At 40.8% G+C, this 18,931-nt stretch overlaps 1 protein-coding gene across 1 annotated transcript in view; it reads left to right on the forward strand.

Annotated features, from left to right (window-relative positions):
• Nucleotides 1-16,052, forward strand: part of TWSG1 (twisted gastrulation BMP signaling modulator 1) — a 65,727-nt gene extending 49,675 nt beyond the window's left edge. Inside the window, exons 4-5 of the mRNA XM_007974657.3 lie at nt 9,644-9,910; nt 12,987-16,052. Of these exons, the coding sequence (XP_007972848.1) occupies nt 9,644-9,910; nt 12,987-13,168 (449 nt within the window). The 3' untranslated portion in view covers nt 13,169-16,052. The remainder of the gene's footprint in view (nt 1-9,643; nt 9,911-12,986) is intronic.
• The last annotated feature ends 2,879 nt before the right edge of the window (nt 16,053-18,931 follow it).

The raw sequence follows: 18,931 nt of genomic DNA on the forward strand, positions 1-18,931 counted from the left end.
TCTCCTGACCTCGTGATCCGCCCGTCTCGGCCTCCCAAAGTGCTGGGATTACAGGCTTGAGCCACCGCGCCCAGCCTATAATGTGTGTTTTAAAGGAGCTGGAGTTTTCTAAAGAGAATGGAAGACACCTTAAAATCCATTAAACAATTGTGTCTCCAAGTTCAGTTAAAATGTAATGGGGGCTTGGTCTAGGATGATAGCAGAGGAGATGAAGAGAGGTGGCCTCGTTAGAAAAATAATTACAAGGTTAAACTCAATTAGATTTGGTGACAGTTTGGAAATGGGAACTGAGGGTTGATGGGAGCCAGGAATTACCTCTAGGTTTCTGTTTATGTGACTGGATAAATTGTGACCGGGAACCAAAATAAGCTTACCTAAGACCCAGGTATGTTAGGGAAGATGACTGAGATAGTTGAATTTGAGGGACCTATAAGGTTCTCAAGTGGGGATGTCCTATAGAAAGTTGGATACAAATATCTGAAAGAAATGGATCAATGATGAGTAAATTAATATGCAGGTAATGGTTGATCACATTTTCCAACTCCTTGAAGTAAATGTGACTTCTAGTTCAATATGATGTTCTAAATTCACATATTTTCTTCCCTTCCACTTAGGATGCCAGTAAAATGAAATAAAGGAATAAAATTGGAAATAACTCTAAAAACAAAGAGAAATAAAAGGAGCAATTGTAATTTGAGTTTGCATCAGATATCTAAAAGGAAAGATAGAAGTGCTTTCCCTTTTTTTTTTTTTTTTTTTTTTTTTCCTGAGACAAAGTCTTGCTCTGTCGCCCAGGCTGGAGTGCAGTGGCTCAACCTTGGCTCACTGCAACCTCTGCCTCCTGGGTTCAAGCTATTCTCTTGCCTCAGTCTCCCGAGTACCTGGGACTACAGGTGCATGCCACCATGCCTGGCTAATTTTTGTATTTTTAGTAGAGATGGGGTTTCACCGTGTTGGCCAGACTGGTCTTGAACTCCTGATTTCAGGTGATCCACCTGCCTCGGCCTCCCAAAGTGCTGGGATTACAGGCATGAGCCACCACGCCCGGCCCAGATGTGCTTGCTCTTTAGTAAACAGATTGGAAGGAACACCAAAACAAATTGCATAAAAGGGGGTTATGGTGAGAGTAGGAGTGACCTTCCCAGCTAAACCCCAAAGAGGCTCCAGTTGCAGCTTTGTGGAGTGTGGGAGTGAGAAATGAATTTGAAAATAGCAAGATTATTTGAAGATCCTTCTGTAGAACAGCTGTATGATTTGATAACCGATTCCCTCCTCCATTCATCAGAAAAAGTTCCAAGTAATTAAGAAGTTTCTCTAGGAAAAAGAAATTGGAGAAGTTCTCTCTAGAGAAATTGAAGGAAACTAGCTGAAAAGTAGTAGGGCCACTAATGTGTTGTTGGTACCCAGGCAAGGCCTCCTCATTCAGGCATTGCAGGGAGGAAAGGTGTCTCCAGCCTAATGACTAGATGTGAAAGAAAAATAGAGTAAGTGTACCTTAAAAGTAAGAATGAAGTAAAGAGCAGACCATGGAGGAAATATTTAGGACATAAAAGAAATCTTTTAAAAACCGACTGTTATCTTTTAGAAAAAGTTAACAAAATGTCATGTCTATATTATGAAAAACAATCAGAACAAGAAAACTTTTCCAAATTTAAAATTCAATTGGGGCCAGGCATGGTGGCTTACGCCTATAATCCCAGCATTTTGGGAGGCCGAGGCGGGTGGATCACCTGAGGTCAGGAGTTCAAGACCAGCCTGGCCAATATGGCGAAACCCCAACTCTACTAAAAGTACAAAAATTAGCTGGGCATGGTGGCTCATGCCTGTAGTCCCAGCTGCTCTGGAGGCTGAGACAGGAGAATCGCTTGATCCGGGGAGGCAGAGGATTCAGTGAGCTGAGATCATGCCTTTGAAGCCTGAGCAACAGAGAGAGAATCTGTCAAAAAAAAAAAAAAAAAAAGGCTGGGTATGGTGGCTCATACCTGTAATCCCAGCATTTTGGGAGAAACAGGCGGGCGGATCACCTGAGGTCAGGAGTTTGAGACCAGCCTGGCCAACATGGTGAAACCTCATCTCTACTAAAAATATAAAAATTAGGCGTGCATGGTAGTGGGTACCTGTAATCCCAGCTATTCAGAGGCTGAGGCAGGAGAATTGCTTGAACCCAGGAGGCAGAGCTGGCAGTGAGCACTCCAGCCTGGGCGACAGAGCGAGACTCCATCTCAAAAAAAAAAAAAAAAAAAATCAATTGGAAAAATAATCAGAGAGTCTGAAAATATTATTGGAGTGTCATAGAATATAGTGAAAACAGGCAGGTAATAAAATATAACAGGGAATATAACACTCCAGAAGAATTTTTAAAAAAAAGGAAGGAGGGAAGAAATTATCAAATAGTAGAAGAAAAATTACCAAAGCTGAGAAAAAAAAACAGTGAGACCTTAGGTGGAAAGAGCCTACAGAATGCTGAGTGAGATGAGTGAAAAAAAGCCTACATGTGTCACATCCTCAAAATTTTACAATGTCTAGGTTAAAAAATATTCTAAAAGATTTCAGAAAGAATAATAGTGTTCGTCTACAAGAAGTTAAATATCACACTGCCATCAGACTTCTCATCAGTATCACTGGGCCAATGACTTAAGTGGTTGGTGGGAAAATTATTTTGACCTGTCAAATTATCAGGAATGTGGATGTAAAATAGAAACATTTTTAGACAAATAATAACTCTAAGTTTACTTCTCACCTACCATTTCTAAAAGAATTAATAGAGATCAATCAAACAAAACAGGATAGACAACCAAGAAAGATAACAACATGGGTTGAAGGAAGCAATAGCTTTAACCAGAGTTCAGTTAAGGATAGCTGCAGAATGATAATCACACAGGAGGCCTGGGATGAAGCGTCCTGACTGAAGCAGTAAATAAAGAGAAAAAAGAAACTGGATTCAAGCGTATCATTGAGAAGCAGAATAAGTTTTCAAGATATGCTGAAACATTATTGTGTGGTACACAGAAAGAAAATTCCAAGCATAGAAATGCCAAGAAAAAAGAAAACTGAACAAGAAAATAATTCTCCATAAAGGAATTAAATTTGGCAGTTAATTTTTTATTATAAAAATAATGAAATATACACAGAAGTGGAGCAAAGAGCATAATGAACTATGTATTCCTCACGCAGGTTCAGCAGTGGTCCAGAATATGCCACATTCACCTCATCCTTTTTTCTTTCTTTGCTGAAGTATTTAAAAGCAAATTGCAGGCCGGGCGCAATGGCTCATGCATAATCCCAGCGCTTTGGGAGGCCAAGCTGGGCAGATCACCTGAGGCCAGGAATTCGAGACCAGCCGAGTCAAAATGGCAAAACCTCATCTCTACTAAAAATACAAAAAAATATTAGCTGGATATGGTGGTGGGTGCCTGTAGTCCTAGCTACTTGGGAGGCTGAAGCAGGAGAATCACTTGAACCCAGGAGGCAGAGGTTGCAGTGAGCTGAGATTGTGCCATTGGACTCTAGCCTGGACAACAAGAGTGAAACTCTGTCTCAAAAAAAAAAAGCAAATTGCAGACATCAAATACTTTTTACCCCTCCTTTCCTTCAGTGTCAATCTCTAAAAAAAGGTGGACATTGACTTTTTCTAATCATAATGCTGTTATAATACCTAACAAAATTAACAATAATTTCTTCGTGAAATCTAAAATTCAGTTCATGATCAGGTTTCTCCAGATGTTTCAAAAATGTGTTTTCACAGTTCACTTGTTCAAATTAATTCACAATTCCTGTATTGAGTTTGCTTGTTGTGTTTTCATCCAGATTGACCCTCCTTCCATTTCTGTCATGCCACTTGCCAATGAAGGAACTGTATCAGTTGACCTATAGCATAGCCCACATTCAGGATTTGACTGCTTCCTGTGGTATCCTTTAACTTGTTCCTCTGCCCCTCTGTATTTCTAGTAATTTGAAGTTAAGTATAAGAAAATGGTTAGATTCAGGTTTAATATTTCTCAGCAAGAACATCTCTTAGGTCATGCCATGTGAAATGTAACATGGTTTTCATTGTTTTATGAAGTTCAAGGAAAAGTTCACTTTATCTCAAAATCAGAAGCATTGTCCTCTGACAATATGACATTGAACAAGGAAGTCCTACCGTACTACCTGTTCTGTCATGAACAGTTTTCATAGGATTATGTTAAGGTAACTACTTGTACTGGTTTTCAACTCTTAGAATCAATGTATGAGACCAGGCTGCATTGTGAATTTGCCACAGAATATGGTTATCAAGTTTGTCAATATAGAATTTGGAGAAGTTGGCTAGGGAAAGTGGAAAAGACCTTAGTATCTTTATCAGCAAATCAGGGACATCAAGTTTACTAGTTTTAATGCAGTATATTGAGATTTAAATTACGAATGTTTTTGTCCTAAATTTGTTAAATGCACAAAACTCCCCCCACATTTTTTTGATAGAATGAAATCTCTGATAATGAGCACTAAAATTTCATTTATGTATTTGTTTGTTTTTTAGAGACAGGGTCACACGAGTTACCCAGGCTGGCCTGGAACTTTTGGGTTCTGTCAGTCTTCCTGCCTCAGCCTCCCAAGTGACTGGGACTACAAATGCATGCTACCGTGCCTGGCTGAAATTTCTTTAAAGTCTTCAGTAGATGTTAAATTTAGCTTTTATAATGTTTGAACTTAGTTGTTTACCTTCAACTCTATTTACTAATTTTTTTGTTTGTTTGTTTTTTGGCTTTTTGTTTGTTTGCTTTTGAGATGGAGTTTTGCTCTTGTTGCCCAGGCTGGAGTGCAATGGTGAAATCTTGGCTCACCACAACCTCAACCTCCCGGGTTCAAGCAATTCTCCTGCCTCAGCCTCCTGAGTGGCTGGGATTACAGGCAGGTACCACCATGCCAGCCTAATTGTGTATTTTTAGTAGAGACAGGGTTTCTCCATGTTGGTCAGGCTGGTCTCAAATTCCTGACCTCAGGTGATCCACTCGCCTCAGCCTCCAAAAGTGCTGAGATTACAGGTGTGAACCACTGCGCCTGGCCACTAATTTTTATTTATAAATTTGGCAGAAGACTATATTATGTATAGTTGTATAATATGAGCATTCTAAGTATTATTTGCTTTTTGATACCACTTAAAGATTATGTATAGATTTAGTTATTAGAAAGAGTAGTAGACATGAAATCAGGAGGCTACATCATGATCTTGGCTCTGATCCTAGATGACATAATATTGGACAAGTCATTTGACTTAACTGTGCCTATTTCTTCTTTTTATGAATAAAGGGATCAGATTTGATCATTTAAATGATCAAACAACCTAAGTTATTTAGGTTATTAGGTCATACAACCTAAGTTATTCAAGTTCAGATGTATTGAAAAATGTGATGAAGAGCACACACAACTTTGTTCTCCTCCGCTCTTGCCATGATCCTTAAACTAACAAAATGAGGGAATAGATGGCTTTTTTTCTCCTCCCTGAATTTATAAAAATAGGAATTTATAAATTTGGCTTAACTTTTTAAACTTTTAATCTGAGGAAGAAGTGAAACTCCATCTTACACCTAATAGATGCAAAACAAAAATGAAACATAATTTAGCTTTCAGAAGTATAGCCACACCCCACGGAGATATTGCTGCTTTGGTTCCAGATCACTGCAGTAAAGCGATGGTCCCAATGAAGTGAGTCAGGCAAATACTTTGGTTTCCCAGTGCATATAAAAGTTATTTTACACTATACTGTAGTTTATTAAGTGTGCAATTGTATTATGTCTTAAAAAATACATACCTTAAATACAAAATACTTCATTGTTAAAAAATGCAAAAAATCATCTAAGCCTTCAGGCAGTTGTAATCTTTTTGCTGGTGGAGGCTCTTGCCTCGATCTTAATGGCTGCTAATTGATCAGGCTGGTGGTTGCTGAAGGTTGGAGTGGCTGTGACAGTTTCTTTCTTCTTCTTCTTCTTTTTTTTTTTTTCCCACAAGAAGGAATCTCGCTCTGTTGCCCAGGCTGGAGTGCAGTGGTACAATCTCGGCTCACTGTGACCTCCGCCTCTCAGATTCACGCCATTCTCCTGCCTCAGCCTCCCAAGTAGCAGGGACTACAGGCACCCACCACCATGCCCAGCTAATTTTTTGTATTTTTAGTAGAGACAGGGTTTCACCGTGTTAGCCAGGATGGTCTCAATCTCCTGACCTCATGATCCACCCGCCTCGGCCTCTCAAAGTGCTGGAATTACAGGTGTGAGCCACCGTGCCTGGCCTTCTTTCTTCTTTTTTTAAATAGAGATGGAGTCTTACTATGTTGCCTAGACTGGTCTCAATTTCCTGGCCTCAAGCAATCCTCCATCCTTGGTCCCCCAAAATGCTGAGATTACAGGCATGAGCCATCACACTGGCTGGCAGTTTCTTAAAATATGATAACACTGAAGTTTGTTGCATCAGTTGACCCTTCCTTTCATGAAATATTTCTCTGTTGCACGTCGTGCTATTTGATAGTATTTTACCCACAGTAGAACTTCTTTCAAAATTAGGCCAGATGCAGTGGCTCGTGTCTATAAACCCAGAGCTTTGGAAATCTGAGGCAGGAGGATAGCTGCAGGCCAGAGTTTGAGACGAGCCTGGACATCATAGTGAGACCCCTATCTACAAAAAAATGGAAAAAATTAGCTGGGCATGGTGATGCACACCTCTAGATCTAGTTACTTGGGAGGCTCGGGTGGGAGGATCCCCTTGAGTCCAGGAGTTCAGTACTGCAGTGAGTTGTGATTGTGCCACTACACTCCAGCTTGGGTGAAGAGTAAGACTCTCTCTGTAAATAAAAATTAAAAATTGGAGTCAGTCCTGAAACCCTGCACTGCTTTAACAACTAGGCTTACATAATATTCTAAATCCTTTGTTGTCATTTCAACAATGTTTACAGCATTTTCACTAGGAGTAGATTCCAGCTCAAGAAACACTTCCTTTGCTCATATCCATAAGAAGCAACTCCTCATTTGTTCAGGTTTTTTAATGAGATTGCAATAATTCAGTTACATCCTCAGGCCACACTTCTAATTCTAGTTCTCTTGCTATTTCCACTACATTTTCAGTAATTTTCTCCACTGAAGTCTTGAACCCCTCAGAGTCATCCATGAGTGTTGTACTCAACTTCTCTTCTAAACTCCTGATAATGTTGATAGTTTGACCTCCTCCCATGAATCATGAATGTTCCTAATGGCATCTAGAATGGTGAATCCTTTCCAGAAGGCTTTCAATTTAGTTTGCCCAGATCCATCAGAGGAATCTATGGCAACTATAACCTTACAATATATATTTCTGAGATAATAAGACTTGCAAGTTGAAATGACTCCCTCAACCTTGGGTTTCAGAACATCTGCTGTGTTAGCAAGCATGAAAGCAACATTAATCTCCTTGTACGTCTTCATCAGAGCTCTTGGGTGACCAGGTACAGTGTCAGCGAGCAGTAATATTTGAAAGGAATCAGTTTTTCTGAAAAGTAGGTCTCAACAGTAGACTTAAAATATTCAGTAAACCATGCTATAAACAAATATGCTGTCATCCAGGCTTTGTTGTTCCATTTCTAGGGCACAGGCAGGGTAGATTTAGCATAAATCTTATGGGTGCCCTAGGGTTTTTGGAATGATAAATTAGCATTGGCTTCGACCCAAAGTTACCAGCTACATTAACCCCAGCAAGATAGTGGGCCTGTTCTTTGAAGCTTTTGAAACCAGGCATTGACTTCTTTCTAGCTAGGATAGTCCTAGATAGCATCGTCTTGCAATAGAAGGTTGTTTCATCTACATTGAAAATCTGTGGTTTGGTGTAGCCACCTTCACCAATGACTTAGCTAGATCTTCTGAATAACCTGCTGCAGTTTGTACATCAGCACTTGTGGCTTCGCTTTGCACTTTTATGTTATAGAGATGGCTTCTTTCCTTAAACCTTATGAACCAATCTCTGCCAGCTTCAGACTTTTCTTCTGCAGCATCCTTACCTCTCTCAGCCTTCACATAATTGAAGAGAGGCCCTTGCTCTGGATTGAACTTTAAGGGAATATTTTGGCTGGTTTAATCTATCCAGACCACTCAAACTTTCTCCATATCAGCAGTAAGGCTGTTTCACTTTCTCAGCATTTGTGTGTTAAGAGTAACACTTTCCATTTCCTTCAAGAACTTTTCCCTTGCATTCCCAACTAGGCTGTTTGGCACAATGGCACAGGATTTCCCTCAGCCTTGATGTACCTGATGTTTACTTGTGACCAGACTTACATCACACATTCTTGGCAACATTACCACCTCCCATCACTGGTGATGTTAACTTTGATCTTCTGATCATATTGGTGCCCACCAGACTCCTCCACATTAAAGTCATTATTAATGACCTTTTGTAAGTGGTTAGTATTTTGTGGAGAGCTTTCCAAGAATACATCAGCATGTTCTTATCTAACAGTCACCCACCAGACTTAATATCCATTGACTACTCCCATCCGAATCAAACCCCTGTGAGAGTGCCAAATGGTGATTTTCTGTTTCCTTTCTTCTATGTTTATCATTTGGTAAGGAATATCATTCCCTTCTCTTGTATTTATTTGTATATAAAAACTCATTGCCAGGCGCGGTGGCTCACGCCTGTAATCCCAGCACTTTGGGAGGCTGAGGCGGGCGGATCACAGGGTCAGGAGATCAAGACAATCCTGGCTAACACGGTGATACCCCGTCTCCACTAAAAAATACAAAAAAATTAGCCGGGCGTGGTGGCGGACGCCTGTAGTCCCAGCTACTCAGGAGGCTGAGGCAGGAGAATGGCGTGAACCTGGGAGGCAGAGCTTGCAGTGAGCCGAGATCCCGCCACTACACTCCAGCCTGGGTGACAGAGCGAGATTCCGTCTCAAAAAAAAAAAAAAGAAAAGAAAAGAAGAAAAAAAGAAAGAGCTCATTGATTCTTGTTTTGTTTACAAGATAGTAATCCATTTTGATTGATTGATTGATTGATTGACATGGGGTTGCCCAGGCTAGAGTCCAGTGGTACAGTGATAGCTTACTGCAGCCTTATCTCCTGGGCTCAAGAAATCCTCCCGCCTCAGCCTCCCAAGTAGATGGGACTACAGGCATGTACCACCACACCCAGCTAATCTTTTTAATCTTTGTAGAGATGATGTTTGCTATGTTGCCTAAGCTGGTATCAAACTCCTGGGCTGGCCTCCTAAGTGCTGGGATTATAGGCGTGAGCCAATGCGCTCAGCTTATTATTATTTTAATGCTCAAATTGTCTATTAGCCCCTTCAGTTGGCCTCCTGTGTCTCTTCAGCATTCCCCATCGTTCATGGTGCACTTCCTTACTTTCTGGCACAAATGTGTTCCTGGCTCATTTTGTACTTTCCTGACCCAGCCTTCAAATCAGTGTTTCCTCCAAGGTGCTCTGGTTCCTATTAGGTATTTTAAAAACAAGATCTGAGCGTTCAGTATGCTTGAAGCTACTGGGGTAGGATATCATCATTTAGGCTCACCTAGCAAAAAAAAAAAGAAAAAAAAGCTAGGAAAATATCTACATGTAATCCTAGAAGTTACATAATTTTAATGTGTTATAGCTGTGATTGCAAAGCAGTGACTAACAAAATCTTATGATATTACCCCCAACCCAGGTATGTGTAATCCTCGAAATTATAGTGACACACCTCCAACTTCAAAGAGCACAGTAGAGGAGCTGCATGAACCGATCCCTTCTCTCTTCCGGGCACTGACAGAAGGAGATACTCAGTTGAATTGGAACATCGTTTCTTTCCCTGTTGCAGAAGAACTTTCACATCATGAGAATCTGGTTTCATTTTTAGAAACTGTGAACCAGCCACACCACCAGAATGTGTCTGTTCCCAGCAATAATGTTCACGCGCCTTATTCCAGTGACAAAGGTAACTGCCAACAGTTGACTTTTTCCATTCCGCCCCCTCATGTGGTCTGTCCATGTAATCTGTAAAACCTGTATAAGACCATCTTTTGGAGCAGCTTTTTGGTTTTGAATTTGTATCATCCCACATAAATTCTAGACTCAATAACCCTGATCCCATCATATCCTTCCACATGCCAGAAGGATAAGAGAAAAAAACAATATCTCCGATCCCTGAGTAGATAAAGAGGCATGTCAACCAGGTGTGGTGGCTCATGCCTGGAATCCCAGCACTTTGGGAGGCTGAGGCAGGTGGATCACGAGGTTAAGAGTTCAAGACCAGCCTGGCCAACATGGCGAAACCCCGTCTCTACTAAGAATACAAAAATTAGCCGGCCGTGGTGGCGGGAGCCTGTAGTCCCACCTACTTAGGGAGGCTGAGGCAGGAGAATTGCTTGAACCTGAGAGTCGGAGGTTGCTGTGAACCGAGATCACACCACTGCACTCCAGGCTGGGTGGCAGAGCAAGACTCCGTCTTGCCAAAAAAAAAGATAAAGAGGCATGTCAGCATATTGTCAAAATTCCTCCATACTCCTGGCAGCAGAGGCTGTACTGTATTGGAAAATAGATAATTGTTCCTAATTCTGGTATTTATTTGTCTTAGGCTTTATTCTCTTCATAAGATAACAACAGTGCTGCTTCTCTAATATGATATTGCTCATTGTCAGGTAACGTTCAGAGTATCCCATGAAGTCAGATCTTTATAATAGCAGACGTACCAAAATGATGCCAAAATCATTAGCTAAATTTCTTTATAAGCAAGTTGGTATTCCAGACATCTCATTTCCAGGCATAAACTAACCCCAGCCAGTTCTCTGCAAATGAGTGCTGTTGGTCAGAAAAGGAATTAAATGAGAAAATAACTTATACAAATTACAGAAGCATATTTAAGAGCATTTATTAGTGAAGATAGGGCATATCATAATTTTGGAATGTAAAAAGCATGTGACTTTTATAAAATCTTTGCTATTTTTGATAAAAGGCACCATATTTTACTGTGGAAGCATAAAGCACTTATGAAAAATTGGAATTATTTCTTAAACTATGAGGTGAATTATGTATAAATAGTATAATTTGTACTCTTACTTGACTATTACTTGTGCCCTCCATTACATTCCTACCTATATAAAACAGTGTGGGCTGGGTGCAGTGGCTCACGCCTGTAATCCCAGCACTTTGGGAGGCTGAGGCGGGCGGATAACCTGAGGTCGGGAGTTCAAGACCAGCCTGACCAACATGGAGAAACCTCGTTTCTACTAGAAATACAAAATTAGCTGGGCGTGGTAGCGTATGCCTGTAATCCCAGCTACTTGGGAGGCCAAGGCAGGAGAATCGCTTGAGCCCGGGAGGTGGAGGTTGCGGCGAGCTGAGATCGTACCATTGCACTCCAGCCTGGGCAACTAGAGCAAAACTCCATCTCAAAAAAAAAAACAAAAACAAAAAACCGTGTGAGCTTTGGACGTTAATAGTAAAAGCAAAACAACTTCTGTTGGCCGGGCGCGGTGGCTCAAGCCTGTAATCCCAGCACTTTGGGAGGCCGAGACGGGCGGATCACGAGGTCAGGAGATCAAAACCATTCTGGCTAACACGGTGAAACCCCGTCTCTACTAAAACATACAAAAAATTAGCCGGGCGTGGTGGCGGGCGCCTGTAGTCCCAGCTACTTGGGAGGCTGAGGCAGGAGAATGGCGTGAACCCGGGAGGCGGAGCTTGCAGTGAGCTGAGATCCGGCCACTGCACTCCAGCCTGGGCGACAGAACGAGACTCCGTCTCAAAAAAAAAAAAAAAAAAAAAACAGCTTCTGTTAAATGACAGTGTAAGAATTCTTACTGCCTTTTAGGTTAAAGTACTTTGTAAAACAAATGCTAGATTTTGGAAAACATTAGAAACATGGAATGCAATAATATTTTTTTATCATTTTCTCCATTATTAAAATGTAAATAATCAACATAATAGATATTAAATAATAATTCATAAGTTTTGTTCAAAGATTATTTACATTTATGAAGCAATTAGCAAGAAGCTAATTCCTGGAAACTCCAGCTGTCTTCAAGACACAGCTAAAATTTTTTATCTGTGACATCTTTCCTGGGCACCTCTTCCCCCAGATAGAGTTAGCCTCTTCCTGCTGCTCCTCCTGCATTTGCAGTTTGTTTGTTTGTTTTTTGAGACAGAGTTTCACTCTTGTTGCCCAGGCTGGAGTGCAATGGTTCAATCTCGGCTCACTACAACCTCCACCTCCCAGGTTCCAGTGATTCTCCTGCCTCAGCCTCCCGAGTAGCTGGGGTTACAGGCACCTGCCATCATGCCCGGTTAATTTTTTGTATTTTTAGTAGAGACAGGGTTTCACCATGTTGGCCAGGCTGGTTGCAAACTCCTGGCCTCAGGTGATCCACCTGCCTCGGCCTCCCAAAGTGTTGGGATTACAGACTTGAGCTACCATGCCTGCATTTGCAGTTCTATTTGTTGTCTGTTTTTAGCTTATGGATCTATCATTTTCTACTTAGTTCTGTGGATTCTCTGATTCCTCTACTGAAAATATAAAAATTAGCCGGGTGTGGTGGTGTATGCCTGTAAATCCCAGCTACTCAGGAGGCTGAGGCAGAGAATCACTTGAACCTGGGAGGTGGAGGCTACAGTGAGCCAAGATGGCACCACTGCACTCCAGCCTGGGCGACAGAGTGAGACTCCATCTCAAAAAAAAAAAAAAAAAAAAAGGAAATGCCCAGTTTAGAAGTACAGCTGTGTAAATATAACAAATGTTTTTAAGCCCAATAAACCAACCTTTAGATCAAAGCCTGAAATTTAATAAAAGAAGCTAAGGAAGCCCTTTGCCTTCTTCAGTTAGAGTGGGAGAATCTGACTTCCTTCTCAACATAATTAATTAATGAAGATCTTTTTTCCTGTACCTCATCTTTGTCATGTACAGACCAGCAGTAAGAGAACTAAGATAAATAACTATTAATATTCAACTAGGTAATAAAGCTTTTTTTTTGTTTTTCTTTTTTCTTGCCCTGAAATCTTAAATTTTTGTTTTTCAGAACACATGTGTACTGTGGTTTATTTTGATGACTGCATGTCCATACATCAGTGTAAAATATCCTGTGAGTCCATGGGAGCATCCAAATATCGCTGGTTTCATAATGCCTGCTGTGAGTGCATTGGTCCAGAATGTATTGACTATGGTAGTAAAACTGTCAAATGTATGAACTGCATGTTTTAAAGAAGGAAGACAAATGCAAACCAAAGCAACTTAGTAAATGAATAGGTATAAAAAGTTATTCTGTAAGTCTGTTGGTTGTATCAGAATCCCGGTAAGTTAAGTTGTAAAGACTTTGGAATAAGTTTCTTTGAAAATAGGACATAGCCAGTGATGTGTTTAATTATATAACTGTTCTTACTGATTGTATTGCCCCTAGCAATAAGCCCTTTCCTTTGAATACATATACAACTTTGGTCATATGAGAAGCAGGTGTACAGAGAATTTCTTGAAAGATCTGAGGTATTTAACATAAAGCCTGATGTGATTTTCCTTTAGCATTCCAAAAGGTTTTTGCAGTGTTAGCAGAAGCTGTTGATGTGAGTTATGATTTCTTCATGTGCGACTCTTAGCACAGAGTTTTTATAGTTGCACATCATTCCTCTTTGTGCCTTGTTTTATCCATTTTATAAATAGAGTAGATATTTGATATACCACTCTGATAACTCATATAAAAATATCATCATAAAAAGCTTAATTTCTTCCCTTTTATGTTGGTTTTAAAAGGTAAATGCTTACCATATTTTATAACTGAGAACTCTTACATAGTAGAATCCATTCTATAATACATGTGTTGACAAAGCTTTAGAGAAAGTTTCCTATTCTCTTCTATTTCCCCTGCCCAAAGTGCTGACATAGGCAGTGATGAAGAATCTTTACCAAGATTGTCAGGGTGTACCTATGAAATTGCATTAAATGCACTGCTAGGGTAAATAATTAGCAAGCAAAAGCATTTCTGTGACTTAAGGTACCAGCTTAAAGAGCACTAGGGATGGGGAACAAATGCCAAATCAGACTCCACCTAGAGCACCAGGAAACAGCTTGTACCCTGGTAGGGAAATGGTGTCGCTGAAAGGGGAGGCTGAGCCGGTGCGAGACTGAACTCCTGCAGCCTTAGCCAAGACAAAGCAGTGTTTTCCAGCAGACGGGTGATGGGACAGGAATTGAAGAGAATTTACTCGTATGAACAGGGCAGGGTGAAAATGCTGGGAATTATAAAGGGAAACAAACTTAAAACCATCTACGTTCATATTTTGTAATATTTCATTTGTTAAGTTTATATCTGGATATAATGGTCTTTTTAAACAAGTATAATCATGTCGTGGGAGGTTAAGATTATGAAATTTTAAAATCTCTATTCAAGATGATGTTCACTCCAGATAGGCTACAGAGTTTAGCCAACATTTTGTATAATGTTTCAAGAAATGTTTCAATAAAGATACTATGTGCCCTTCATAGTAATAAAATCTCAATCTTTAAGCATGAATCTAAAACACAAACGTTTATATTACAGACTCTTAATTTTACCAAATTACTAATTGCTCTAGTGCATATCTGAACTGTAAGCAACTTTTTAGGAATACCTCTTTGTACATCTACATATTTTAGTATATAAAAATAGATAATGCTCTTGGATACATTTTGTGTTATTCATGATCTGAATAGCAGTTAGTTAAAAGATCATTTGTAATATTATGATCAACTATTATAAATTAAAGTCTTAATACCTTTTCTGCTCTTTCAAATAACTCTAATTAATATTCAAGATACTTTAGCCTTTTGAAAAGTTGAGATTTAGCTCATGGATATATTTTTTGGTAGGAAAACGTTAGGATCTCCTTTTCTTCCTTTTACCTAGAATGCCTCATTTAAAAGTGCCTTGAAAACATTTAGCTCCCCTTCTTCATGAGCACCTGTAGAGCTGAAAGTAGCCTTGAACTTTACACAGAAAGCTGAAAGGAATCTGCAGCCTCCTGCTGCAGTTCAACTCTGCTGTTTTTCAGTCATTTCCTACTGTGAGTGGAGTGATGTTTGTGTGTGTGTTGGCAACATGCCTAATGTTTTCTTAATGATGACAACAAATATTTTAAAACTGCGTTTATCATTTTTTAGGTCTTTATTATTAAATTTTAAAATGTAATATCTGTTTCCCACCCCCTACATTAGGAGGATGCTTTCTTAAACCACATTGTTTTCATTGATTTTTCTTACCTTGATTTCTCTCATTAGAAATGATCCCTAAATGTAATGATCTTTTGCCTTCAAATTTGGCTTATTTTTTCAGATTTATGAGGGGTTGAAAGAAAGAATTCACCTAAAAGATTCCATGTCCAGTTTTATAATGTATTTCAAGTTCTGAATAACAATATTTTTTCCAAATTGAAAGTAAATATTCAAGAATTTGATAGCCTGGTTAAAAGTTAGATCCTCTATTACCATGCTAAGCACATTAACTTCTATATTGAAGTTTTGGTAAAAATTCTTTTTTCTTTTTTAATAAAAAATTAGATTATTGCTTTTCTTGCAACCAGATTTTAAAAGCACTAGATTTTAAATCAGTGGGTATCATAAAAGCCATATATAAAAGATCCTTTCTTATAGTAAGACTTGTGCTTGTTAACAGGTTTTTCTGTTAGTTTTTCCCCCATAACATTTAATTACTACTAAAACTGTATTTACAATAGTGCCAAATCAAATGATAATTTAAATAAAATCTATTCTGTGTTTATGTAGGGTGGTATAAAAAGAGGTCTTCATTTAGACATGTGATTTCTAAAATTCCAGAAAGCAAAATTGATAAGACGTTAGAATATTTGAACAATTATTTATAATCAGGGTAGCATTCAAATGGAGAAAAGAAAGTTTTCTGAAAAAAATGCAGTAAATCTAAGCCACATTTCTAAAGTTTATTTTTATGAAAGCTTCTTTTAAGATTTTTGAAATCTATTCTGCATTCCCAAGAGTTTATGTTTATTGTATTTTATATGATCTACAACATATAAAATTGTGTATTTTTCTTTGGTTGTCCCTATAAACAAAAAAGTATTTTAATAAAAAATCGAAATGAGTGTGAGTCATAATTTTTGTTAACTTCAGCATAGACGTAAATTTGACATTTCTGTCTAAAGAAGATAATGTTTAAGGGATCAGCAGACAGGGTGCAGTGGCACTCTGGGAGGCTGAGGTGGGTAAATCGCTTGAGCTCAGGAGTTCAAGACCAGCCTGGACAACATGGTGAAACCTTGTCTCTACAAAAATTTAAAAATTATCCAGGTGTTGTGATGAAAAGTGAAGCCACCTGGACTTCCTGGGTCAAGTGGGGACTTGGAGAACTTTTCTGTCTTACAAGAGGATTGTAAAATGCACCAATCAGTGCTCTGTAGCTAGCAAGAGGATTGTAAAATGCACCAATCAGTGCTCTGTAGCTAGCAAGAGGATTGTAAAATGCACCAATCAGTGCTCTGTGAAATGTACCAATCAGTGCTCTGTAGCTAGCAAGAGAGTTGTAAAATGCACTAATCAGTGCTCTGTAAAATGCAGCAATCAGCAGGATACTAAAAGTAGCCAATCGCAGGGAGGATTGAAAAAAGGGTGCTCATAAGACAGAAACCTGAACATGGGAGGGGCCAATAAGGGAATAAAAGCTGGCCACCCCAGCCCACAGCGGCAGCCAGCTTGGGTCCCCTTCCATGCTGTGAAAGTTTTGTCCTTTGCTCTTCACAATAAACCCTGCCACCACTCACTCTTTGGGTCTCTGCCATCTTTAAGAGCTGTAACACTCACTGCAAAGGTCTGTGGCTCCATTCTTGAAGTCGGCAAGATTTAGAACCCACAGCAGGAGCCAACTCCAGACATGGTGATGTGTAGTCCCACCTACTCTAGAGGCTGAGGTGGGAGGATCACTTGAGCCCAGGGAGGTGGAAGCTGCAGTGAGCCGTGGTTGTGCCACTGCACTTACGCCTGGGTGACAGAGCAAGACCCTGTCTTTAAAAAAAAAAAAAAAAAGCAATCAGCAAACAATGTTCTTTCTCTCAGGATGTCTCTACAGATTCTCTCAGAACAGATTTTTGAACATTTTGCTGTCTGCTTTTTCATATGCTTTATTCCAATATGGGGGAACTTTTTAAATGAATACTTTACTATTCTGCTTGCTCTGTGGGCCTCCGCATGCCAACCAGCTTTACAAGAATGATCGAAAGGTTGCAAGGAGTTGCAGAAGGGTCAAGGTAGAGAAAAACCTTCTTAGCTCTCCCACAGGATACTGTTAGAATGGGGAACCATGAGCTGTGCTGCCATGGCAAAATCCACCTCATTTCAGAGTCCGTGTTTTGACAGCCTGGTGCCTGGAGGATCTAGAGAGGAGAAGAACTCAAGAGGACAGCCTGAGTGACTTGAGAAAGGAGCTGCGGCATTTGGAAGGTAGAATGAATGTCAAGGACAGAGAGAACGTTTGACCAGGAAAGATGTACTTCTGCTGAAGGTGTCCACACGGCAGCTAGTCATGTGGACAGTCAGAGAGAGTGAAGCTGAGCTGGGAGGGGAGGCATCCAAGCCCGAGGCTCCAGGAGACATTGCAGACAACATGGCGCATCCGGCCCCAAAGGGCTGCTCCAGACCTGGCGGGCACTGAGCTCAGTAAGCCAGGCAGACACGCCATTGGTGGGTGGGTGTTAGCCATTACAGCTCTTCGACCTTTGCGCTTTAACCAGTAAAAAGTAAATGTGGACCGGTCGCAGTGGCTCATGCTTGTAATCCCAGCACTTTGGGAGGCGGAGGCGGGCAGATCACCTGAGGTTAGGAGTTCGAGACCAGCCTGGCCAACGTGGTGAAACCCCGTCTCTACTAAAAAATACAAAAAATTAGCCGGGTGTAGTTTCCCGTGCCTGTAATCCCAGCTATTTGGCAGGCTGAGGCAGGAGAATCGCTTGAAGCTGGGAAGGTTGCAGTGAGTTGAGATTGCGCCCCTGCACTCCAGCCTAGGTGACAAGAGTGAAACTCCGTCTCAATTTAAAAAAAAGTAAATGTGTTCTACCTCTTTTTATTTTAAAGTCTGCTTGAAGTGTGGGGTCAGCAACAACTCCAAGGTTTGGCTTTTGAGATGAGAATTCTCCGTGCAGATGCAAAGAGGAAAAGAATTGTGCCCCCTCTCAGTAGTGCTGGGAAGCCTGGAGTCCGCGCTGTCATTCACCGAGTGACGCCTGGAGAGTGCAGGCGCCCCGCCAGTCAAGGAGACAGGACTTCCCTCACGGGGCTGAAGGTAGCCCCTGAAGTTAGGCAGAGTCACCGACGAAATATCTTTATGGTAGAAATGTGTTTCCTGCCCGTCTAACTTATGTACTTTCCTCTGCAGCTAGCGCAATCTTTCTAGAATATGTGTGTTAGTAATTACTGCTTCCACCCCCCAGTTCTAGGCAAATAGCAAGACCGTTGCGCTCCTCTGCCTCGGAAGGGTGTGAGTTACCCACTAGGATGTCGAGCAAGGTCAGAGAACCTGTCTTTTGTTTACCTGTAGCCTCTCTGCTTCCGGGGTGTTCTGCTAGGGGAGTGGAGAGAACGAGGACTTTGAGGGTCTGAGAGAGGGTCCTGAAGAGTTTGCAGAGGCCCAGGTCTCCTGACTGTGGAGACCAGCGCTCTCGGCCCGTGGCTCACGGGGAACCTGAGCCTGCCGTTGCCTCCTTCCAGGGGTTTCTACTTAGAAATATTAGCAGCCCAGCCCTCATTGTCCAAAGCCCCCCAGACCTGCCGCCAGGGTTCTGTGAGTCCCGAGATGGATGACAGAGCCTCTCTCCTGGCCAGTGTTGGATGGAATGAGGCTCAGGGTCGGATTTTACTTGATTCCAAGAAAACCACGAGACAGGATGGTTGCAGTACTGGGTTTGTGGACTGCATTTGTGTCCCAAGACTCCTTGACTCACAGCCTCGGCTGGCATCTCCCCTTCCTGTCTC

Source organism: Chlorocebus sabaeus, chromosome 18, assembly GCF_047675955.1.
Source record: "Chlorocebus sabaeus isolate Y175 chromosome 18, mChlSab1.0.hap1, whole genome shotgun sequence".
NCBI lineage: Eukaryota > Metazoa > Chordata > Mammalia > Primates > Cercopithecidae > Chlorocebus > Chlorocebus sabaeus.